Consider the following 25,731-nt stretch of genomic DNA (forward strand, 5'->3'; position numbering starts at 1 on the left):
TGGTCTGAATCCAAATTGATGATCAGAGATCAAGCCATTGGAGAAGACGAAGGATTTGATGTCAGAAGCGATGATTGATTCCATGACCTTGCTGATTATTGGGAGAAGGCTGATTGGTCTGTCGTTGCAAGGATCTGTTTTTGAACCTTTTTTGTGGAAAGCGGTGATGTTGGCTGATTTCCAACTGGATGGCAGATGACCTTGAGAAAAAAGAGAGGGTGAAGAGAACAGAGAGAGAGTGAGATAGAGCGGCAGAGCAGGATTTTAGGGCCCGTGGGCTGATGCCGTCTGGTCCAGTTGCAGAATCAGAGTTGAGGTTTGACAGAAACTTATCTACTTTGTCAGGAGAGGACACAGAGTACAGGAGCAGCTGGGTACGACTGGGTAAGGTGGGTACAGAGAGAGATGGGTTTGGGACTCAAGATTTTGAGGCAAACACAGAGTTGGAGGGAAAAATTCCACGACATACACATCCTATATCCTATACTAAATTTTAGGATTTCTGTGTGGAATAAGCTAAGATTTAGTAATTTTTTCAGCTTTTGCTTTGTTCCACCGACCAAAGAAATACAAATGTGGATACCAAAACATTTTAAAATTTCATCTATTTTATGGAAGAAATAGAGCATTATTTGAAAAAAATGCATATATATGGATATAAAAATAATTAAATAATTAATCAATTAATTGATTAATCAATAAATTAAAAATACCATTTATAGCCAAATCACTTGGTCATTGTCATGTCCAAATATTAGCTTCCTAACTCAAAGGTTGCTTGAGATATTGCCCAGATTAGAAAGAAAATAAATAAGTACTTAATAAATCGATAATAATTAAGTAATTCATAGATTAACTGATTAATGAATAAACACAAAATACAGTTTTTGCCAAAGCACCTGCTCACTATTTTGACTAAATTTCAACTTCCTAGCTCAAAGGATGGCTGAGATATTTCCCGGATAAATAAAACAAACAAGAAAACAAGAAATAAATAAAGAAAACAACAAAACAACCGAAGTGAAAACTGAGTACTCCCTTTCGGCGTGCATCATTGTCTGGCCCCCTTCGGTGCCCGGCAATGATGGTATGCAGCGCCTGGAGATGGAACAGGAAAAGACAAGATGTACAAAAAGACAAGGGATTTGAATACTTTCTGAGGACACTGTATTTAAAAGCTTTTGAAGGAAGATGTGTTTCATTCAATGTAAGATTCAGTTTAGAGATATTGAGAAAAGGAAGGGATAAAGAATGAAGTACAGAAAATACAGGCAAAGGAATACACGACTTTCGAAATGACGTAATCCACTCCAGAATGCTGTGCATGCACAGAAACCTCTACAAACAATGATGTTCGGGGCACCATGAAGTACACGACATAGCCAAACGTATGTGGACACCCGGAAATCACACCCGTATGTGCTCGTCAAACATCTCATTCCAAAATCAGGGGCATTAATATGGAGTTGGTCCCCCCTTTGCTGCGGTAACAGCCTCCACTCTTCTGGGAAGGCTTTCCACTAGATGTTGGAACATTGCTGCGGGGATTTGCTTCCATTCAGCCACAAGAGCATTTATGAGGTCGGGCACTGATGTTGGGCGATTAGGCCTGGCTCGCAGTCGGTGTTCAAATTCATCCCAAAGGTGTTCGATGGGGTTGAGGTCAGGGCTCTGTGCAGGCCAGTCAAGTTCTTCCACACCGATCTCAACAAACCATTTCTGTATGGACCTCGCTTTGTGCACGGGGGCATTGTAATGCTGAAACAGGAAAGGGTCTTCCCCAAACTGTTACCACAACGGTGGAAGCACACAATCGTCTAGAATGTCATTGTAAGCTGTAGTGTTAAGATTTCCCTTCACTGGAACTAAGGGGCCTAGCCCGAACCGTTGCTAGTATTCTACGATGCTTCTTTTTTCACTTCTTTGCTTATTTAGTCCATTGCGAGAATGGACAGAAGATGATTTGGTGCTAATCCCAGGAATACCCCAATTTTCACATAAAATGTAGTTGTCTCTCCTGTGCATCCATCTTTGTAGTGCTATGGGATACATCCAACACCATCGTTGTAGTATATTCATACCTTTCTTAGATTACCTGTAAACGGTTGCTCTTTTGCCTCGATGAAGATTCATACCCCATGACCAAAACTTTAACATAATCTGCTTCGTTGTCTTTATTAGGGTTATCCATCGGGAAGACAACGGATTCTGAGGATGAGGCCCAGTTCTCCATCGGTGTGGGGCGGGCAGACTGCACTGGGCCTGCTGCAGATGTTGTCATGGTAATTAGCTCCTCCCCCTCACCCCCTCTCCCAGTTTTGCAATCTGTCTGTCTCGTAACTTTTTTTGTCATCAAATTTGAGCTTTTGTCATCAAATTTTCAGCATAGCTTTATAATGACAATATGAAGAAGACAAATTAATAATCAGGTCAAAAGGTCAAAGGGTCAATAAATTTATCTGAAATTTCAAGAATTTGTATATTGGGTCACTGAAGCCTATTGATTTTGAGGTCAAAAAGGTCATCTAAAATCGTCAGTTTTTTTTTGGTATTTTTACCTTTGCCATCAGGTGGCAGAGGTTATGTTTTCACCACTATCTGTTTGTTTGTGTGCAGGATATCTAAAAAAACTGGGGACTGATTCTGATGAAATTTGATGGACAGGTTGGGTATGTGACGAGAACGAAATGATTAGATTTTGGTGAATATTAGAATCCGGATCCGGATACTATTTAAAAAAAATTTAAGCGAGCGTAGAGCATACCTCCGCCAGGTGAACAGTTTACGTTTTGTATCCAAATGATAGGCTGGATCTGGATTCAGAGCTGAATCAAAATCTAATCAGCTTGTTCTTGTCACCTGGCCAACTCATTCACCAAATTTCCTCCAAATCCGTCCACAACTTCGTACCTCTGCCAATGAACATATTCATTGGCAGAGGTACGAACCATAACTTTGTTCTTATCCTCATCATTACCCTGCGCTCGCGAAGCGAAAAGCGGGGTTAAGCATTCAGGTACGTACGTGTGCCGTGTGCCGTATGTGTCTGCATTTTAAAAATTCATTTTCTCGGCAACCGTTGGTCCGATTAACACGAAATTTTCACCATAGGAGGGCCTCCTCCTGTAGAATATTTGAATGATTATTATGACGTCATAGATCACGTGGTACAGGCGCCATCTTGGAAAAATTTCGCACCTCTATATCTCCCAAACCGCTCAATGGAAAAAATTGAGACCTGGCTCATTCTCAACTACTCCCCATGGGGAATAAGATATGTTAATGATGATGTCATCGGTTCCTTCGTTATGACGTCATAATTCGACAAGTACAACACTTATCCGATCATTATTAAATTGTTTTCAGCCACTGTTGGTCTGAGGGACATGAAATTTTCACTATAGGAGCGCCTCCTCCTTTGGAATATTTTAATGATAATTATGACGTCATATGTCATGTGGTACAGGCGCCATCTTGGAAAAACCGAAAAATGTTGCACCTTTATATTTTCAAAAACCGCTGCATGGAAAAAATTTAAACGTGGCTCATTGTAAAGAACTCCATATGGAGAATAGGTGTTGTTAACGATGACGTCATTTGTGCCATAATTATGACGTCATAATTCGACAGGACAACGCTTAGTCTGATCAGTTTGAAATGTATTGAGCGTGATCTATGCAACAATTATATTAGAGAATATAAATTTATGATGTCATCGCTCACGTGGTGTGGCAGCCATATTGGATCAAAGGAAAAAAATGTCCAAAAACAGAAGAGTTGGCTCGCAATAAGTTGACTGTGCAGGGTAAGTATTCTATGAATACCATCTAGTTATTATTTGAACTGGAATAACAGGGTATAAGATGAGAGTGATCACTGTGTATGTTCATTTCGTTTTTCATTTTCTAATTTTCTGTTAGTTAATCTCACATCTAGTCAAGTGATCTCTTAGTGAGACTGAAAAGTGTTGAGGTTCTTCCAAGAGACTGTATATGCTTTTGTCATGCAGATGGGATATGCCCACCTGGAGCAGGTGACAGCGGGCATTCATACTCGCCTCTACAGTCGGGCATTTATCATGGAAGACAAGTCAGGTCAACGGACGGTGTTTGTGAGTGTCGAGATCGGAATGATGTCCCAGAAGGTCCGCCTTGAGGTACGCAGTGTCTGCTGTCTACGGGTGCGAGGCGGTGTTTCTGTGCCATCCTATAAGGTTATTTACCAATGTATGCAAAAATGCAATATGTGGGTCAGGAATCAAAAGCATAGACATCTTTTAATGAAATTAGACTTTGTTTCGGGTTCGTTTTTAGTGAAAAACCTAATTCAGTGAAATTTTAGAGCTACTCAAAAGTTGGGAAGAAGAGGGGGCAGAGATTAACAAGATGGACCTCAGTATTATATTTTGGATAAATACATGTAATTAAAAAAGTTGTCACAAACATCACAATAACATGGAATATTGGGGGGGGGGGGGGCAGGGGGGGGGGGGAAATCACAATAACGTGGAAAAAGGGAGTGTTTGGGAATGAGGTAATTTGGGGTGGAAGAGATCATGAGTATGGACTGGATTGAAACCTGCAGTAGTGGTGAACAGCAGCAGGTGAAGCCCTGGAGGGAAGAATGGGACCAAACAGACTGGATAAGTTGGTTCCACAGGTGAAACAAGAGAGGAACAAATGATGGAGGTGATCACTGCGCCTGGATTTTAGGAGTTTAACATGACCAGAGTTACTGGCAGGCGATGTGCGCCCTGCAGAATTCTGCGAGGGACAGAGACAAGAGAGGGCAGAGGGTGCAATACCAAAAAGGAGGCGGTAGAATACAGAGAAGCCACCAGCTGGTGTACGATGTGAAAGTACATTCAGCTCCACCACATGAGATCCCAATGATTTTTGAGGCCCTTGATTTCCACAGCATCAAGAAGGGCAAGGTGTGAGGCAGGGGTGCCAGCCCAAAAGGGAGAGCAGTACTCCATTAAGCTTTAAATGAACGCATTGTCGGTTGTCAATAGTTCAGGTTGGCCAAGAAAAAGACCTCGCCTGATTGAGAATACTCGGTCATCTTTGGATGCCATCTTCAAAATATCGGCTGCCCAAGAAAGATCATGGCTGATGGTGAGGCCCACAAGTTTGAGTAACAACCTCTTCAGCGGGTTTGTTTAAGAAGTAGATGGGAAGGTTGGCCAGACCGTCCTTTCGGAGAGACACGATGAGTGTGTGGGATTTGTCCGGGTTGAAAGAAATATTGCAAGTGTAACACCAGCCTGTGATTATACCACACTCCGTCTGGAGTTTGAAGGAAGATAAATGATGCGGCAGAGGGTGGAATCATCAGCAAATAAATGAGAATAATTTTCCAGGGAATCAGAAAGAGCAATGATGAAGAGGAGGAACAGGATTGTGCCCAAGGTGTCTTGGGGCACTCCAGCCTTGACAGGTCGAGGAGATCCCTTTAAGAGCTAAACGCTGACTACGGGAGTAGAGGAAGTCAGTGATCCACCATGAGAGGAAACTAGCCTTGGATGCCATATTCACAGAGTTTGGAGATCAACGCCAGGTGCCAGACTATCAAATGCTGGAGATATGGCCAGAGAGACAGAGAGGGATGCAGCGGTCTCATCTCTGAGATTGAGGGATTCCAACCATTGTTAGGAGAGTCGAAGCAGCATGTCCAGGGATGGATGACCTGATCTGAATCCGAACTGATGTTCTGAGATGAGGCCGTTTGAGGAAAGGAAGGACTTGATGTCAACTGAGTTGATGGATTCCATGACCTTGCTGTTGATTGGAAGTAAGCTGTTTGGTCTGTCGTTAATGGGATCAGTTTTTGCATCTTTCTGTGATGTCGTGATGTTGACCGACTTCCAAGCAGATGGAAGATGACTTTGGGCAAATGATTGGGTGAAAAGAGCAGAAAGAGGATGTGCAAGAGCAGTAGAGCAGGTTTTTAGACACACGTACTTATGCCATTTAGGCCTGTTGTAGAATCCGAGTCCACGTTTGCCCGAAACCTCCCCACCTGCTCATGTGAGAAAGAGGTGGAATCCAGGTGCAATTTGGTATGAGAAGGTAGAACGTAGGTGTAGGGAGTGAAGGATATTGGGTACACAATATTTGGGAGCAAACACAGAATTGAGGCATTCGGCCTTCTCATGAGCCGAATCGGCTGTGGTGCCATTTGAAGTGGGGGAGGGTTTAGAGGCGAACCATACTCCAGAGACAGACTTAACAAGGTACCACAAGGTCTTTGAAGAAGGAGACACGTTTGAGAGTTCATCCTTGACATTGTAGTCGGGCAGCTAAGCTAAATATAGCATAACAATTGTGCATTTTGTGAGGAAAGCACCAAATTTGGCACACTAGTAGACTATCATATTATGAAAAGATCTGGATATTGGGCCATCTCAGATTCAGAGATTTGATTTTTGCAAGATTTGCAGATTTTGCAGATTTGCAAGCTGAGATTGCAACGCCAGGGACGGCCGACTCCTTCCTGCGAGCTGCCCACGTCACCTGCACAAGAAGAGCTCATCAAATCACTGCAGCGGCACTGCACATCCTGGAACACCGTGCGTATGAACGCCACTGTATGACATATGCTGATGATGCAGAAAACCTGCCTGAGTTCGAAGACTGGTGTCACCAGAGAGGAGAAGACATTCCCAACTTTCAGTACTGGGCAACTGTGCTGGAACTAGAGATGTTGGTACTGGTCTACGTGCGTTCTCTGCGGCAGGCTTCATTCACGATGTACCTTGATGCCCTGACGGAACTGGTCCCATGGTTCCATGCCTTAGACCACACACACTATGCCAGGTGGGTCCCTGTTCACCTGAGGGACACGGTTGCACTCCCAATGAAGCACCCAGATGTAGCCAGAGAATTCAGGGCTGGCAACTTCACTGTACAGAAGATGAAGAAGGTGTTCTCTTCGATCCCAATCGAATCGAAATCTTGCAAAAATCAAATCTCTGAATTTGAGATGGCCCAATATCCAGATCTTTTCATAATATGATAGTCTACTAGTGTGCCAAATTTGGTGCTTTCCTCACAAAATGCACAATTGTTATGCTAAGTTGCCCCACTATTGGGAAAAAGTTGTTTTCCGGATGTTGGAGCACCGTAGGAGGTGCTGTTGACAGGAAGTCTACAAGAGGGGAGGATGTGAGAGAGCATGGAAAAGCGAAGGTGGGTGGAGGTGGAATGGAGCATGGGTTCAGCATGGAGGCGGTGGGACACTTAGGAAGCAGAGAGGGAGAGGGACGCTGAATAAGCAGAAAGGGGACCGGCATGCTGTGAAAGCAGAAGGGGACTGGGTCGCAGGGGAAGTAGAAAGGAGACCGGAATGCTGGGGGAAGCAGAAAGGGGACTGGGTCACAGGGGAAGTAGAAAGAAGACCGGAATGCTGGAGAAGCAGAGAGGGGACTGGGTCACAGGGGAAGCAGAGAGGGGACCAGGATGCTGGAGAAGCAGAGAGGGGACTGGGTCACAGGGGAAGCAGAGAGGGGACCACGATGCTGGAGAAGCAGAGAGGGGACCAGGATGCTGGGGAAGCAGATAGTGTGGGTGGTGGTGTGGGTGGTAAACATACTCCTATCCACATGATTGATGCCCTTACTTAGGTCCAGAGAAATTAGCACAAGTACAATTTGCCAAATGTACACTTCCAATCTCTCATTTTGTTCACATATAAACAAAAAAACTACTATTTACAAACAATTGCATCTCGTCTCAAGTTTGTGCATTTTCCTCTGAGCTGTTTAGTCTGTGTTTGATTCCTGACCTGATCATAAACCGCCATATTGGTGTCTCACAGGAGCGAGTCATTGCATCAGTACTGCGCCCTCCATTAGATTGACATTAAGCTGGTTGTTCCATCTGCAAATATTGTTTGTTGGACATTAAATATCACATTGCGTCTTTTGTGAATATTAGACGAGTTATCGGTGGCACGTTGGTCAAATTCCAAATTATTTCCTCCTCCAGTTGAGCATCAGGCCTAGTCTTACTATAATTCACAAAATGTCCGTCTGTCCGTCTGTCCGTTTGAATGTACCGCATAAACGGCTGAACCGATTGCAATGATATTGTTACGGTCCGCGGATTAGATGTTATTTTTTACCGAGCGGTGGTGTAACCGCGGCCGAACAGTTGTTCCCTGACTAAAACCCGATTTACCCAAACGTTGGCTGTATCGCGCCACAGCTACTCAATCGGGAAAACTCTAAAGCGACCGAATGCAAAGAGGAAGAAGACGTACAGAAGAGTAACGGGATTTATTATTTACACACACAAGCAAAAAGAGCAGTCACGATTATTTACAGGGGACATGAGACGCAGGTGACACAGTGAATTCCTTATACAAGCTTAATTACCTACCCAGGACAGAACAAACAAAGACGACTCACACGGGGAATTGCAGAGTGGATTGGCTGGAAGGAGGTGTGTGGCTGGAGGGGGAGGACGGCACGGAGCTGGCTGGAGCTTGATCCCGCACGGGACGTCGGGCTGGACCTCGACGGCCGCTGATGCCACCGATCCTGTCGTGTGCGCAGGATCACGGGTCGGATCACGGGTCGGATCACGGGTCGGATCACGGGTCGGATCACGGTCGGAGCCGACGCGCTGGTGGGGGGTCTGGCGTGACGGGTTCTCTCCTCTCTCTTTCTTGGTCCAACCACTCTTTCTCCACCGACAACTCAACGCAACCACTCAACGCAACCACTGACCACCCCTGACGACCAACTCAGCTCTTGTCATGGACCTCTCTACGCGCTCTTGCTCTGACGACCCAGCTCTTTCCTTTGTACTCGTCTCTCCTCTGTAAAAGCTCATCTGCTTGGGGAACGCCCCCGCGGCGGGTTATATAGGCCCCGCCCCTCAACCTTTGCGAACCTCCCCCAAACGCTCTTCCTCCGCCCTCTCAAACCAAACCCCTCGTGCTCAGTTGGTTGTTCGGGGCTGGCTCACTCCTCCCCTCTATGACGAGGTGGAGACACGCCTTTCTTCCCCAACCCTGCCTCGTGGCCAATGGTGGTTGAAGAAAACCGCCCAAAATGCAGTTGGCCATTGAAATGAAATGAAAGGGGACCTATTCTTATTTCACTTGGTGCAATGGAGTATTTAAATTAATGGGAGATACAGCCTTACCCTAAGACACATAATAAGATATAAGCTACTGAACAAGGGTTTTATCGGGTCCTGCAATGTGGTGTTTATGGAATAACTACTGAGACGCCCTTTTTATCTTTACACTACGGAGGTATTTACAAGGAATCATTACATTTTACAGAGGGTGATATTTACAACAATTTACTATACAATATAAAAAAAAAACATTCTCATATCCACAACAATATTTTGGGTGGGTATTCCTGGGACCTCCTGGAGTAAAATAGGCTATATTGTTTTTCCAATTTTCCAATTTCCCATTTTTTCCAAACACGATGGAATAATATTTACCGATATGAACCGTGATGTGGCTTTTATTGAAATGCTACAAATACTGATGAGATTTTGATAATATCCCAATACAACCATCATTCAATCGTAATGTTAAATTGTTAAACATTAATCGTGTTAATCGTTTTGTTAAAGTATCAATTGATGATTGGAATTGAGTGAATACAATTACGATTTTGAATTCGTAATTGTATTCACCCAACCATACGGAACTTCACATCAGGATTTAAATATTTGTTTATGTCACGAATGTTGTTAAAAGTTTATTTTTTATATTATTGTTATTTAATTTGTGATTGGAGTTATGCTGTTTGGAATGAAAAAAGAGATATCGAGTTCAAGTGAATGACGAAATTCCATGATGGTTTCCACTTTCTAAACGTGAATTCGTGGATCGCCATATGCAGATTCGCCATTGACTGGGTATGGAACAAACATACCCGTTTGTTTGCGAACGGGTACGCTTTTCATGGAAGTCCTTCACGAACTTGCTGTCCATGTCTGACGTGCAACTGAAGGGTTTCATGCTTTAGCATTCGCCGTTTCTGCATTGTCTGTTTGCTTCTGACCTCCCACACGTGCGTAGCACGGTTCTTGAAATACTTGGACCATAAACCTTATACGTCCAACCCCACAAGGATGTAGGTTGTTAATTAAATTGAGTAACAGTAGTTGTAGTATCAGTTGTAGGTTCAGTAGTAGTAGTCGTACAATCAGTTGTAGGTTCAGTAGTAGTAGTCGTACAATCAGTTGTAGGTTCAGTAGTAGTAATCGTACAATCAGTTGTAGGTTCAGCAGTAGTAGTCATACAATCAGTTGCAGGTTCAGTTGTAGTAGTCGTACAATCAGTTGTAGGTTCAGTTGTAGTAGTCGTACAATCAGTTGTAGGTTCAGTAGTAGTGGTCATACAATCAGTTGTAGGTTCAGTAGTAGTAGTCGTACAATCAGTTGTAGGTTCAGTAGTAGTAGTAGTCGTACAATCAGTTGTAGGTTCAGTTGTAGTAGTCATACAATCAGTTGTAGGTTCAGTAGTAGTAGTCGTACAATCAGTTGCAGGTTCAGTAGTAGTAGTCGTACAATCAGTTGTAGGTTCAGTAGTAGTAGTCGTACAATCAGATGTAGGTTCAGTTGTAGTAGTCGTACAATCAGTTGTAGGATCAGTTATAATAGTCATACAATCAGTTGTAGGTTCAGTAGTAGTAGTCGTACAATCAGTTGTAGGTTCAGTTGTAGTTTGTGGTTTAGTTTCCAAATCATTCCAAACTTGTTTCAGGTTTTGAAAGAGCTCAAGAAAGACTACCAGGGACTTTACACTGAGAAGAACGTGGTACTGAGTGGAATTCACACTCACTCGGGACCCGGGGGGTATCTTCAGTACAGTCTCTTCTGCATCTCCACACTCGGCTATGTGCCGGCCACCCGCAAGGCCATAACCAATGCGATTCTGAAGGTAAAGATATGTTAGGCCTGCCATTGCTGCACAGGTGTTGTGCTATGAAGATAATTTGTTTGATGCTTTATGTCTGACTGCTGTTAACACCAGAACTCTCCCTAATAATTCATTCACTCACCAACCTGTCATTTTCCCCTAAACCAGAGTATCAAAATGGCGCACGACAACATGCAGCCAGGTAATGTACTCATGGGCCGTGGTCTCCTCAGTGGGAGTAACATCAACCGAAGCCCTCATTCATACCTAAACAACCCTGCGCAGGAAAGAAGCAGGTGATATAATTTCTTATTCAACTGTCTGAGGTATTGAAACTAAAGTTGCAGGTGACCTTCTTTCTGTTTCAATATCCTTCATTGACGGTGTTGGTAAAGCACTTGTTGAGGAGATGAAATCACTTTCGTTTTACCCACAGGTATTCCAATAATGTAGATGAGGATATGGTGCTGCTCAAATTCGTGGATGTACAGAACAAGCCAATTGGACTTATCAGGTATGTACCGTATAACACTATATAGAATTATAATGTCGTTTCTATTTCTGATCCTATAAACCAGTGGTTCGTAAACTTTTTGACCCCCCCCCCCCCCCACCCCACCCCCTACATACCCTCTAATGAGCCAATGTCTGACCCAACCCAATGCCCCACCCCTCTGATGTTTAAGTGTCCTGAAATATTATTACAGTGTAATCTACCATATAAACCACAGTCAGTTTGTGTGTTTGTCTGTCTCCCTTCATAAGCGTAGGTTTTAAAGTTCAATCTTTTAACACGAATGTGTGTTCAGTACGGTCTACTTTTAATGATAAAACAAACTCGAAAAACATTTTCGATAAAAAAGTAATTATGTCTGTTCTATTGGAATTGTAGACGGTGGCATGCAAACCGAGCCTCAAGGGCGATGTACAGGAGTGTTATTTTTAATAACAATAAATACAAGTAAAGATACATTCAAAGTACACTGCCCCCATGCCAAATAATTAAATATCCTACAGGGCATTGCCGGGACGCCTCCGGCGCCTGGCAATACCGCAGTGCAGCTCATAGAGACTGCATTGGGAGGGAGAGGTGTACACTAATTGATTGATTCATTGTATAATTAAAATCCATAAAAGATTATCACAAAATATTTTCTTAATCAATTGGCTAATCGCATAACTAAACCACTAGTGCTTCATCCGAAGATGTATCTTTTAGAAATTTAATTAAATAACTCATTAATAAAAAATGAAATAATCAATTGATTAATCAATAAATAATTAATCGATTAATCAATAAATAATTAATCGATTAAATGATTTATCAATAAATCAAAAATATCCTTGATAGCCACATCACTTGGTCACTGTCATGTCCAAATATTAGCTTCCCAGCTCAAAAGGTGCCTGAGATATTGGCCAAATGAGAAAGAAAAAAAATAAATGATTAATAATGAAAATAAATAAATAATAATCATAAAAAAATTAAATTATTAATCAATTTGGTCAGAGAACACATAAACTACCACTATTTCATCAGAATCTGTAACTTTAAAAAAAAAAAGTTTTTGTCATTAATCGAATAATTAAATAATTAATCGATTAATTGATTGATTAATTAATAAATCAAAAATAACCTTTGCAGCCAAATCACCTGGTCATTGGCATGTCCAAATATCAGCTTCCTAACTCAAAAGGTGCCTGAGTTAATGGTACGAAGAGAAAGGAAATTTAATTAATTAAATAAGTACTTAATTAATCGCTAATAATGAAATAACTCCTCAATTAATTGATTAATCAAAAAACAAAAAATACCGTTTTTGACAAAGGACTTGCTCACGACTGTGCCGAAATTTCAGCTTCCTAGCTCAAAGGATGGCTGAGATATCGCCCGGACAAACAAACAAGAAAGCAAGAAAACAAGAAAGCAAGAAAGAAAACAAGAAACCAGAGTGAAAACTGAGTACTCTCTTTCAGCGTGCGTCACTGCCGAGCCCCCTTTGGTGCCCGGCAATGACGATTTGCAATGCCTGGAGATGGCATAGGAAAGGAGCGGTGTACAACAAGAAAGAAAGAAAGCAAGAAACCAGAGTGAAAACTGAGTACTCTCTTTCAGCGTGCGTCACTGCCGAGCCCCCTTTGGTGCCCGGCAATGACGATTTGCAATGCCTGGAGATGGCATAGGAAAGGAGCGGTGTACAACAAGTACAGATACATTCAAAGTACACCACCCCCATGCCAAATAATTAAATATGCTGCAGCGCGGCATTGCCGCAGTGCAGCTCATTGAGGCTGCATTGGGAGGGAGAGGTGTACACTAATTGATTGATTAATTGTATAATTAAAATCAATAAAAGATTATCACAAAATATTTTCATAATCAATTGGCTAATCGAATAACTAAACCACTAGTGCTTCATCTGAAGATGTATCTTTTAGAAATTTAATTAAATAAGTCATTTATAAAAAATTAAATAATTAATTGATTACTCAATAAATAATTAATCGATTAATCAATAAATAATTAATAGATGAAATGATTAATCAATAAATCAAAAATATCCTTGATAGCCACATCACTTGGTCACTCATGTCCAAATATTAGCTTCCCAGCTCAAAAGGTGCCTGAGATATTGGCCAAATGAGAAAGAAAATAAATAAATGATTAATAATGAAAATAAATAAATAATAATCATAAAAAAATTAAATTATTAATCAATTTGGTCAGAGAACACATAAACTACCACTATTTCATCAGAATCTGTAACTTTAAAAAAAAAAATTTTTTGTCATTAATCGAATAATTAAATAATTAATCGATTATTTGATTAATTAATAAATCAAAAATATCCTTTGCAGCCAGATCACCTGGTCATTGGCATGTCCAAATATCAGCTTCCTAACTCAAAAGGTGCCTGAGTTAATGGTCAGAAGAGAAAGGAAATTTGATTAATTAAATAAGTACTTAATTATAACCACCTTTAGAGGCAATTTTTCCCCACAAAGCGGGTGTTGGCCTTTTTCGGGAACCGTGGTTGTTGTTGTTTTTCGGTCCCCTTTTTGAAGCAATGTTTTACGGCCGGATGCCCTTCCTGACGCCAACCCGTTTTGCCGCCTTTAATGACAAACAGGGAATTACCAGTGAACTGGTACTCAATTAGCTGGTACTCAATTAGCCGACCTCGGAAGGATGACAGGCTGAGTCAACCCCCCTGGCATTAATTCAGCGATCGACCGGGATTCGAACCCAGGATCCTTGGATCCTAAGCCGGCACCCTAGCCGCTAGCCCAACACCAGGTCTTAATAAGTACTTAATAAAATAAGTACTTAATTAATCGCTAATAATTAAATAACTCCTCAATTTATTGATTCATCAAAAAAAAAAAATACCGTTTTTGAGAAAGGACTTGCTCACTCTTGTGCCGAAATTTCAGCTTCCTAGCTCAAAGGATGGCTGAGATATCGTCCGGACAACCAAGAAAGAAAACAAGAAAGAAAACAAACAAGAAAACAAGTACACATACATTCAAAGTACACCGCCCCATGCCAAATAATTAAATATGCTGCAGCGCGGCATTGCCGGGGCGCCTCCGGCGCCCGGCAATACCGCAGTGCAGCTCATTGAGGCTGCATTGGGAGGGAGAGGTGTACACTAATTGATTGATTAATTGTATAATTAAAATCAATAAAAGATTATCACAAAATATTTTCATAATCAATTGGCTAATCGCATAACTAAACCAGTAGTGCTTCATCCGAAGATGTATCTTTTAGAAATTTAATTAAATAAGTCATTTATAAAAAATTAAATAATTAATTGATTACTCAATAAATAATTAATCGATTAATCAATAAATACTTAATAGATGAAATGATTAATCAATAAATCAAAAATATCCTTGATAGCCACATCACTTGGTCACTCATGTCCAAATATTAGCTTCCCAGCTCAAAAGGTGCCTGAGATATTGGCCAAATGAGAAAGAAAATAAATAAATGATTAATAATGAAAATAAATAAATAATAATCATAAAAAAATTAAATTATTAATCAATTTGGTCAGAGAACACATAAACTACCACTATTTCATCAGAATCTGTAACTTAAAAAAAAAAAATTTTTTTGTCATTAATCGAATAATTAAATAATTAATCGATTAATTGATTAATTAATAAATCAAAAATATCCTTTGCAGCCAAATCACCTGGTCATTGGCATGTCCAAATATCAGCTTCCTAACTCAAAAGGTGCCTGAGTTAATAATGGTCAGAAGATAAATGAAATTTAATTAATTAAATAAGTACTTAATTAAACGCTAATAATTAAATAACTCCTCAATTAATTGATTATTCAAAAAACAAAAAATACCGTATTTGACAAAGGACTTGCTCACTACTGTGCCGAAATTTCAGCTTCCTAGCTCAAAGGATGGCTGAGATATCGTCCGGACAACCAAGAAAGAAAACAAGAAACCAGAGTGAAAACTGAGTACTCTCTTTCAGCGTGCGTCACTGCCAAGCCCCCTTCGGTGCCCGGCAATGACGATTTGCAATGCCTGGAGGTGGCATAGGAAAGGAGCGGTGTACAACAAGTACACATACATTCAAAGTACACCGCCCCATGCCAAATAATTAAATATGCTGCAGCGCGGCATTGCCGGGGCGCCTCCGGCGCCCGGCAATACCGCAGTGCAGCTCATTGAGGCTGCATTGGGAGGGAGAGGTGTACACTAATTGATTGATTAATTGTATAATTAAAATCAATAAAAGATTATCACAAAATATTTTCATAATCAATTGGCTAATCGCATAACTAAACCAGTAGTGCTTCATCCGAAGATGTATCTTTTAGAAATTTAATTAAATAAGTCATTTATAAAAAATTAAATAATTAATTGATTACTCAATAAATAATTAATCGATTAATCAATAAATACTTAATAGATGAAATGATTAATCAATAAATCAAAAATATCCTTGATAGCCACATCACTTGGTCACTCATGTCCAAATATTAGCTTCCCAGCTCAAAAGGTGCCTGAGATATTGGCCAAATGAGAAAGAAAATAAATAAATGATTAATAATGAAAATAAATAAATAATAATCATAAAAAAATTAAATTATTAATCAATTTGGTCAGAGAACACATAAACTACCACTATTTCATCAGAATCTGTAACTTAAAAAAAAAAATTTTTTTTGTCATTAATCGAATAATTAAATAATTAATCGATTAATTGATTAATTAATAAATCAAAAAATATCCTTTGCAGCCAAATCACCTGGTCATTGGCATGTCCAAATATCAGCTTCCTAACTCAAAAGGTGCCTGAGTTAATAATGGTCAGAAGATAAATGAAATTTAATTAATTAAATAAGTACTTAATTAAACGCTAATAATTAAATAACTCCTCAATTAATTGATTATTCAAAAAACAAAAAATACCGTATTTGACAAAGGACTTGCTCACTACTGTGCCGAAATTTCAGCTTCCTAGCTCAAAGGATGGCTGAGATATCGTCCGGACAACCAAGAAAGAAAACAAACAAACAAGAAAACAAGAAAACAAGTACAAATACATTCAAAGTACACCGCCCCATGCCAAATAATTAAATATGCTGCAGCGCGGCATTGCCGGGGCGCCTCCGGCGCCCGGCAATACCGCAGTGCAGCTCATTGAGGCTGCATTGGGAGGGAGAGGTGTACACTAATTGATTGATTAATTGTATAATTAAAATCAATAAAAGATTATCACAAAGTATTTTCATAATCAATTGGCTAATCGCATAACTAAACCAGTAGTGCTTCATCCGAAGATGTATCTTTTAGAAATTTAATTAAATAAGTCATTTATAAAAAATTAAATAATTAATTGATTACTCAATAAATAATTAATCGATTAATCAATAAATACTTAATAGATGAAATGATTAATCAATAAATCAAAAATATCCTTGATAGCCACATCACTTGGTCACTCATGTCCAAATATTAGCTTCCCAGCTCAAAAGGTGCCTGAGATATTGGCCAAATGAGAAAGAAAATAAATAAATGATTAATAATGAAAATAAATAAATAATAATCATAAAAAAATTAAATTATTAATCAATTTGGTCAGAGAACACATAAACTACCACTATTTCATCAGAATCTGTAAGTTTAAAAAAAAAAAAATTTTTGTCATTAATCGAATAATTAAATAATTAATCGATTAATTGATTAATTAATAAATCAAAAATATCCTTTGCAGCCAAATCACCTGGTCATTGGCATGTCCAAATATCAGCTTCCTAACTCAAAAGGTGCCTGAGTTAATAATGGTCAGAAGAGAAATGAAATTTAATTAATTAAATAAGTACTTAATTAAACGCTAATAATTAAATAACTCCTCAATTAATTGATTATTCAAAAAACAAAAAATACCGTATTTGACAAAGGACTTGCTCACTACTGTGCCGAAATTTCAGCTTCCTAGCTCAAAGGATGGCTGAGATATCGTCCGGACAACCAAGAAAGAAAACAAACAAACAAACAAGTACAAATACATTCAAAGTACACCGCCCCATGCCAAATAATTAAATATGCTGCAGCGCGGCATTGCCGGGGCGCCTCTGGCGCCCGGCAATACCGCAGTGCAGCTCATTGAGGCTGCATTGGGAGGGAGAGGTGTACACTAATTGATTGATTAATTGTATAATTAAAATCAATAAAAGATTATCACAAAATATTTTCATAATCAATTGGCTAATCGCATAACTAAACCACTAGTGCTTCATCCGAAGATGTATCTTTTAGAAATTTAATTAAATAAGTCATTTATAAAAAATTAAATAATTAATTGATTACTCAATAAATAATTAATCGATTAATCAATAAATAATTAATAGATGAAATGATTAATCAATAAATCAAAAATATCCTTGATAGCCACATCACTTGGTCACTCATGTCCAAATATTAGCTTCCCAGCTCAAAAGGTGCCTGAGATATTGGCCAAATGAGAAAGAAAATAAATAAATGATTAATAATGAAAATAAATAAATAATAATCATAAAAAAATTAAATTATTAATCAATTTGGTCAGAGAACACATAAACTACCACTATTTCATCAGAATCTGTAACTTTAAAAAAAAAAAATTTTTTGTCATTAATCGAATAATTAAATAATTAATCGATTAATTGATTAATTAATAAATCAAAAATATCCTTTGCAGCCAAATCACCTGGTCATTGGCATGTCCAAATATCAGCTTCCTAACTCAAAAGGTGCCTGAGTTAATAATGGTCAGAAGAGAAATGAAATTTAATTAATTAAATAAGTACTTAATTAAACGCTAATAATTAAATAACTCCTCAATTAATTGATTATTCAAAAAACAAAAAATACCGTATTTGACAAAGGACTTGCTCACTACTGTGCCGAAATTTCAGCTTCCTAGCTCAAAGGATGGCTGAGATATCGCCCGGACAACCAAGAAAACAAGAAAGAAAACAAACAAGAAAACAAACAAGAAACCAGAGTGAAAACTGAGTACTCTCTTTCAGCGTGCGTCACTGCCGAGCCCCCTTCGGTGCCCGGCAATGACGATTTGCAATGCCTGGAGGTGGCATAGGAAAGGAGCGGTGTACAACAAACAAGAAAACAAACAAGAAAACAAACAAGAAACCAGAGTGAAAACTGAGTACTCTCTTTCAGCGTGCGTCACTGCCGAGCCCCCTTTGGTGCCCGGCAATGACGATTTGCAATGCCTGGAGATGGCATAGGAAAGGAGCGGTGTACAATAAATAAATGATTAATAATGAAAATAAATAAATAATAATCATAAAAAAATTAAATTATTAATCAATTTGGTCAGAGAACACATAAACTACCACTATTTCATCAGAATCTGTAACTTTAAAAAAAAAATTTTTTTGTCATTAATCGAATAATTAAATAATTAATCGATTAATTGATTGATTAATTAATAAATCAAAAATAACCTTTGCAGCCAAATCACCTGGTCATTGGCATGTCCAAATATCAGCTTCCTAACTCAAAAGGTGCCTGAGTTAATGGTACGAAGAGAAAGGAAATTTAATTAATTAAATAAGTACTTAATTAATCGCTAATAATTAAATAACTCCTCAATTAATTGATTAATCAAAAAACAAAAAATACCGTTTTTGACAAAGGACTTGCTCACGACTGTGCCGAAATTTCAGCTTCCTAGCTCAAAGGATGGCTGAGATATCGCCCGGACAAACAAACAAGAAAGCAAGAAAACAAGAAAGCAAGAAAGAAAACAAGAAACCAGAGTGAAAACTGAGTACTCTCTTTCAGCGTGCGTCACTGCCGAGCCCCCTTTGGTGCCCGGCAATGACGATTTGCAATGCCTGGAGATGGCATAGGAAAGGAGCGGTGTACAACAAGAAAGAAAGAAAGCAAGAAACCAGAGTGAAAACTGAGTACTCTCTTTCAGCGTGCGTCACTGCCGAGCCCCCTTTGGTGCCCGGCAATGACGATTTGCAATGCCTGGAGATGGCATAGAAAAGGAGCGGTGTACAACAAGTACAGATACATTCAAAGTACACTGCCCCCATGCCAAATAATTAAATATGCTGCAGCGCGGCATTGCCGGGGCGCCTCCGGCGCCCGGCAATACCGCAGTGCAGCTCATTGAGGCTGCATTGGGGGGGAGAGGTGTACACTAATTGATTGATTAATTGTATAATTAAAATCAATAAAAGATTATCACAAAATATTTTCATAATCAATTGACTAATCGAATAACTAAACCACTAGTGCTTCATCTGAAGATGTATCTTTTAGAAATTTAATTAAATAAGTCATTTATAAAAAATTAAATAATTAATTGATTACTCAATAAATAATTAATCGATTAATCAATAAATAATTAATAGATGAAATGATTCATCAATAAATCAAAAATATCCTTGATAGCCACATCACTTGGTCACTCATGTCCAAATATTAGCTTCCCAGCTCAAAAGGTGCCTGAGATATTGGCCAAATGAGAAAGAAAATAAATAAATGATTAATAATGAAAATAAATAAATAATAATCATAAAAAAATTAAATTATTAATCAATTTGGTCAGAGAACACATAAACTACCACTATTTCATCAGAATCTGTAACTTTAAAAAAAAAAATTTTTTTGGCATTAATCGAATAATTAAATAATTAATCGATTAATTGATTAATTAATAAATAAAAAATATCCTTTGCAGCCAAATCACCTGGTCATTGGCATGTCCAAATATCAGCTTCCTAACTCAAAAGGTGCCTGAGTTAATGGTCAGAAGAGAAAGGAAATTTGATTAATTAAATAAGTACTTAATTAATCGCTAATAATTAAATAACTCCTCAATTTATTGATTAATCAAAAAAAAAAATACCGTTTTTGACAAAGGACTTGCTCACTATTGTGCCGAAATTTCAGCTTCCTAGCTCAAAGGATGGCTGAGATATCGTCCGGACAAACAAACAAGAAAGCAAGAAAGAAAACAAGAAACCAGAGTGAAAACTGAGAACTCTCTTTCAGCGTGCGTCACTGCCGAACCCCCTTTGGTGCCCGGCAATGACGATTTGCAATGCCTGGAGATGGCATAGGAAAGGAGCGGTGTACAACAACCAGAGTGAAAACTGAGTACTCTCTTTCAGCGTGCGTCACTGCCGAGCCCCCTTCGGTGCCCAGCAATGACGATTTGCAATGCCTGGAGATGGCATAGGAAAGGAGCGGTGTACAACAGGATGCAGGCAGGTGAAATTTGCTGCACGTGATGTGCAACACACGCAGAGTAAAATGAGTGTTCATTTACATCCGTATGATGTATAATAAAGAAGATACAAGCACAGCCGACGCTAGGCCGACGCTTCAGACTTTGGCACGCTCACGAGGCTGCACCATCGAATAAACCATTCCAACCCGTCATTTTTTTTTTTTTTTTTTTTTTTGTATACTGAATCGAGGCTCGTGAAAGAGCTAACATTTACTTCACAAACAAATCGACCAGACAAACAAAATACACAAAAAGAGGGAGCGGAATACAAGATGGGGAGAAAAGGGGAAGCACACAAACACAACATCCGAGAGCAGGGAGATGTGTGGAAGGGAGAGGGCCCGGGGGGAGGAGGCATGGGAAGGGGGGGGGGGGAGAGGGAGAAGTATAAAGCACAAGGACACCAAGGACTTCCAGGACAGAAGTTGGTATTTCAAAAAGTGGAATTGGGGTGAAATTAGCGGGGGTAGAAAAGATCAAGGTTTTGGATGGGGGAAGATAAGAGATGGTGGTGAACAGCTGTTTTAAAGACTTGGAGGGTGGAGTGGGATTGAAGAGAGTGAGGGAGTTTGTTCCAGAGGTGGGAGAAAAGAGGAATGAAGGTGAGCAGAGAGTCTTGATTTTGGCAGTTTAACCAAAAGAGGGTTGCAGGCAGATCTTGTGCGACCTGTAGGAATATTTGCGGGACAGAGCCCAGAGAGAGCTGGGGGGGCAAGGCCAGAGAGGAGTCGGTAGAAGACGGAAATACCACCAACCTGCCTGCGGTGAGTGAGTGATAGGCTCTTGGAGTTAGCTTCATCGCGGGAGATTCCAATGATTCTGAATGCTTTGGTTTCAACAGCGCGGAGGCGAGCTAGGTGTGAGGCAGGAGCACCAGCCCAGAGGGGAGAGCAGTATTCCATTGAGCTGCGGATGAAAGCCTTGTATGTGGTGAGGAGCTCAGGTGTGCCAAGGAAGGACTTCGCACGACGGAGGATGCCCAGTCGGCGACTGGCTTTGGAGGCCAGATTTGAAATGTGGTTTTTCCAGGAAAGATCATGGCAGATAGTGAGACCCAAAAGCTTGAGTGACAGAACTTCTTGGAGAGGATTATTCAGAAAGTGGATAGGAGGGTTGTCCAGTCGGTCTTTTCGGAGAGACATCGTAAGAGTGTGAGATTTGTCAGGATTGAAAGACATGTTCCACTTGTTTGCCTAGTCTGTGATTTTGTCAAGGTCTGCAGAGAGTGAGGAGGCTGCAGACTGCCGATCTGAGGGATGAAGAATGGAGCGACAGAGAGTAGAGTCGTCAGCAAAGAGATAGAGAGGATTTTCAAGAGAGTCAGAGAGATCATTGATGAAGACCAGAAAAAGCACAGGGCCCAGAACACTGCCTTGGGGAACTCCAGCCTGAACAGGAAGAGGAGATGAGACAAACCCATTCAGGGCCACACGTTGACTACGACTAGAGAGGAAGTCCGCCAGCCATGCGTGGAGATTTCCATGGATACCAAAAGAGGAGAGTTTGGTGAGCAGAGCGGGGTGCCAGACCGTATCGAAGGCACGTGATATGTCAAGGGAGACTGCTCTAATTTCCTGTTTGGCATTGAGGACCTCCATCCATATTTGATGGGATTTTTCTAGTATAAATGTAACAACGAGACAAAGCCATCTTCCACTTGAAATTTTATTTAATACTAGTAGTCACCAGTTGAAAAATCAACAGGCCGAGATGCTTTGAATAAGGTAATTTGAAATTTGAGAGCTATTCACCGTTAAATAATTAAAGAAATTGAATTGTGAAATTATTATACAGAGAATATAACTCAACTGAGATGTTCATCTTTAATTAAAACCATATAAGATGCATACAATCCCTCAAGAGAATAAACTGCGGGACAGAATAACTTGAAAACTGGATGTTATCGCTAAATAATAAATAAAACTTCCGGAAATTGTACAACTAATTTGGGAGAAAAAAAACACTTTGTTGCTGCTCCCTTTAGGAGATGGTGTTTCTAGTAGATTGTAGTAGATCACCAGCAGCAGATTTCAGTCGATCACCGACTACGATGACCACGACACAAAAATCGAAATATCGCGCTCCGTAGTGAGCAGGGCCCCCAATCCATCGGGATGGGTTGTGGCGGGCGAGAGGCAGCAGGGAGGGAGTTTATGTTGGTTAACCGTGCATTTTTCGCGTATTATTATATGGAGAATCCATATGCAACGAGCTGTTGTGTAAAACAGCGCAGACGATATTCGCAGAGGTAGCACAAGCAGGTACTCATTAATGAAATGGATTATACATACTGGCTCTTTTTACCTATATTTCATAATGCAATAAAAACAAGAAAAAGAGCAATCAGAGATGGCAAACCCTCTTCAGGACGTATTTTCAGTGGTTTTTAAGGCTTTTGTTTTTAAACAAATATGGCGGCCGAACCACATGACCAATGACGTCATCGATATATTTTTTTTCTCCACCAATTTACCCCTTGATGATGCTCAAGAAATGTCATCTTGTCGGATGAAGTTTTGTACTTTTCGAATTATGACGTCATAATGGAGGCACCTATGACATCATCATTAACATATTTTATTCCCCATGGAGAGTTCTTTACAATGAGCCATGTCTCAATTTTTTCTATTCAGCACTTTTGGAGATATAGAAGTGCAAAGTTTTATGGTTTTTCCAAGATGGCGGCCGAACCATGTGACCGATGACATCATCATTACTTTTTTTCTCCACCAGTTTATGCAGACATGGCGCTCAAGAAATTTCATCTTGATTGGATGAAGTTTTGTACTTATCGAATTATGACGTCATAATGGAGGCACCTATGACATCATCATTAACATATTTTATTCCCCATGGAGAGTTCTTTACAATGAGCCATGTCTCAATTTTTTCTATGCATCGCTTTCGGAGATATAAAGGTGCAAAGTTTTTCGGTTTTTCCAAGATGGCGGCTGAACCACGTAACCGATGACGTCATAATTATCATTAAAAAATTCTACAGGTGGAGTTGCACCTATGGTGAAAATGTCCTGTCGATCGGGCCAAAAGGTTGCAGAGAAAATCATATTTATTCTGTGCGGACAAACAGACAGACAGACTGACAGACAAACGGACTCAAATGCAATACGCTCTCCTCAGGCGAGGGTAACAAGAACGGCCACAGACAAACAAAAACACAGAGTGGTGAAAACATAATCTACTTCCTCCTTCAGCACTTTTTGCATAGTAATCCCTTCATGCCAGCATTTTCCATCAGACCCCCTCGTGCCCCCCTTGAAATATTATAATGCCCCCCTTTGGAGACACGCACCCCCCCCCCCCCCCCCCCCCCCCCAGTTTAAGAATCACTGCTCTAAACTACTCACTTTCTCTCTCATTACCTCCATCACCGAAGGTGGACGGAGGTTATGTTTTCATTCCTGTCTGTCTGTTTGTCTGTCTCTCTATGAGAAGGATATCTCAAGTTGCGGACAGATTCGGATGAAATTTGGTGGGCAGGTTGGGTGTATGACATCGAAGAACTGACTCAATTTTGGTGAAGATCTGGATCTTGATACGAGGATGTTTTGATTTTTAAAGTGATTCTTCATAATTAAGAGATGAGGTGAAAAACGATTGGCATATTTCAAAAAGTTTTGGATGGATTGTGACAAAATCTGGTGGATGAGTTGGATAGATGACAATAACAAGTGGATTATATTTTGGTTCAGGTCCGAATCCAGATCCGGCCTATCAGTGGGATATAAAATGTAAGCTGTTCAGCCTGGTGGAGACATGCTCTCTACCCACAGCTGATCTCACTGTATATTGATTGGTGTTCCACATCTGAGGTTAAGGTGGATCTGGGAATGTTTGCAGCTGGTTTGCAGTGCATCCCGTGAGCATGAATAACACAAACAGGCTCATAAGCAGCGACAATATGGGCTACGCGTCTCGTCGTTTTGAGCAGGACATGAACCCCGGATTCCTGCCTGGAGAGGTAAAATAAATAAATAAAAACTTACAGCAACTCAATAACAACCTCTATGTAAGGCTACCAGTGAAAAAAAAAAATCGATCTCACTGCTGAAGTTCATGATCTCCTTCGGTTGGTTGTCCTTGCATCTCTTTGTCTCTCCAGGGTCCGTTTGTTGCTTCTTTCAGTTCTACAAATCTAGGAGATGTTTCCCCAAACACCCACGGACCACACTGCAGCACTTCCGGTGAAGATTGTAATAACCTTCACAGCCACTGTGCATCAGGTGGGGTGAGTGTATGATCCATAACCTACCTGAAGTCACCTGCACCTAAAACCTAAAGCCATTGCACCATATACACACCACATGGGTTCACCTTTACCTGATATCCTGTTCACCACATGGGTACTACTCATCCAAGTGAACTACAACTACTGTCCCTGATGACCTGATACGACCATCATGACTTGAGGTGGTTGGGACACTTCATATTGAGGAGGTGGGGACACTCAATATTGAGGAGGTTGGGGCACTCCATATTGAGGAGGTTGGGACACTCCATATTGAGGAGGTTGGAACACTCCATATTGAGAAGGTTGGGACACTCTACGTTGAGGAGGTTGGGACACTCTACATTGAGGAGGTTGGGACACTCTACATTGAGGAGGTTGGGACACTCCATATTGAGGAGGTGGGGACACTCCATATTGAGGAGGTGGGGACACTCAATATTGAGGAGGTGGGGACACTCAATATTGAGGAGGTGGGGACACTCAATATTGAGGAGGTGGGGACACTCAATATTGAGGAGGTGGGGACACTCAATATTGAGGAGGTGGGGACACTCAATATTGAGGAGGTTGGGACACTCCATATTGAGGAGGTTGGGACACTCCATATTGAGAAGGTTGGGACACTCTACATTGAGGAGGTTGGGACACTCTACATTGAGGAGGTTGGGACACTCTACATTGAGGAGGTTGGAACACTCCATATTGAGGAGGTGGGGACACTCAATATTGAGGAGGTTGGGACACTCAATATTGAGGAGGTTGGGACACTCCATATTGAGGAGGTTGGGACACTCCATATT

General features: G+C 40.3%; 1 protein-coding gene across 2 annotated transcripts in view; it reads left to right on the forward strand.

Moving 5' to 3' along the window:
• The window catches only part of ASAH2 (N-acylsphingosine amidohydrolase 2), a 115,528-nt gene that overhangs the window by 64,644 nt on the left and 25,153 nt on the right, over positions 1 to 25,731 (forward strand). For both annotated transcript variants that reach the window (XM_068111899.2, XM_068111900.2), the window contains exons 2-8: positions 2,182 to 2,282; positions 4,010 to 4,156; positions 10,738 to 10,914; positions 11,062 to 11,189; positions 11,330 to 11,407; positions 24,541 to 24,661; positions 24,803 to 24,928. In XM_068111899.2, the coding sequence (XP_067968000.2) occupies positions 2,182 to 2,282; positions 4,010 to 4,156; positions 10,738 to 10,914; positions 11,062 to 11,189; positions 11,330 to 11,407; positions 24,541 to 24,661; positions 24,803 to 24,928 (878 nt within the window). The remainder of the gene's footprint in view (positions 1 to 2,181; positions 2,283 to 4,009; positions 4,157 to 10,737; positions 10,915 to 11,061; positions 11,190 to 11,329; positions 11,408 to 24,540; positions 24,662 to 24,802; positions 24,929 to 25,731) is intronic.

This window comes from Myxine glutinosa, chromosome 4, assembly GCF_964187855.1.
Source record: "Myxine glutinosa chromosome 4, kmMyxGlut1.1, whole genome shotgun sequence".
Taxonomy (NCBI): Eukaryota; Metazoa; Chordata; class Myxini; order Myxiniformes; family Myxinidae; genus Myxine; species Myxine glutinosa.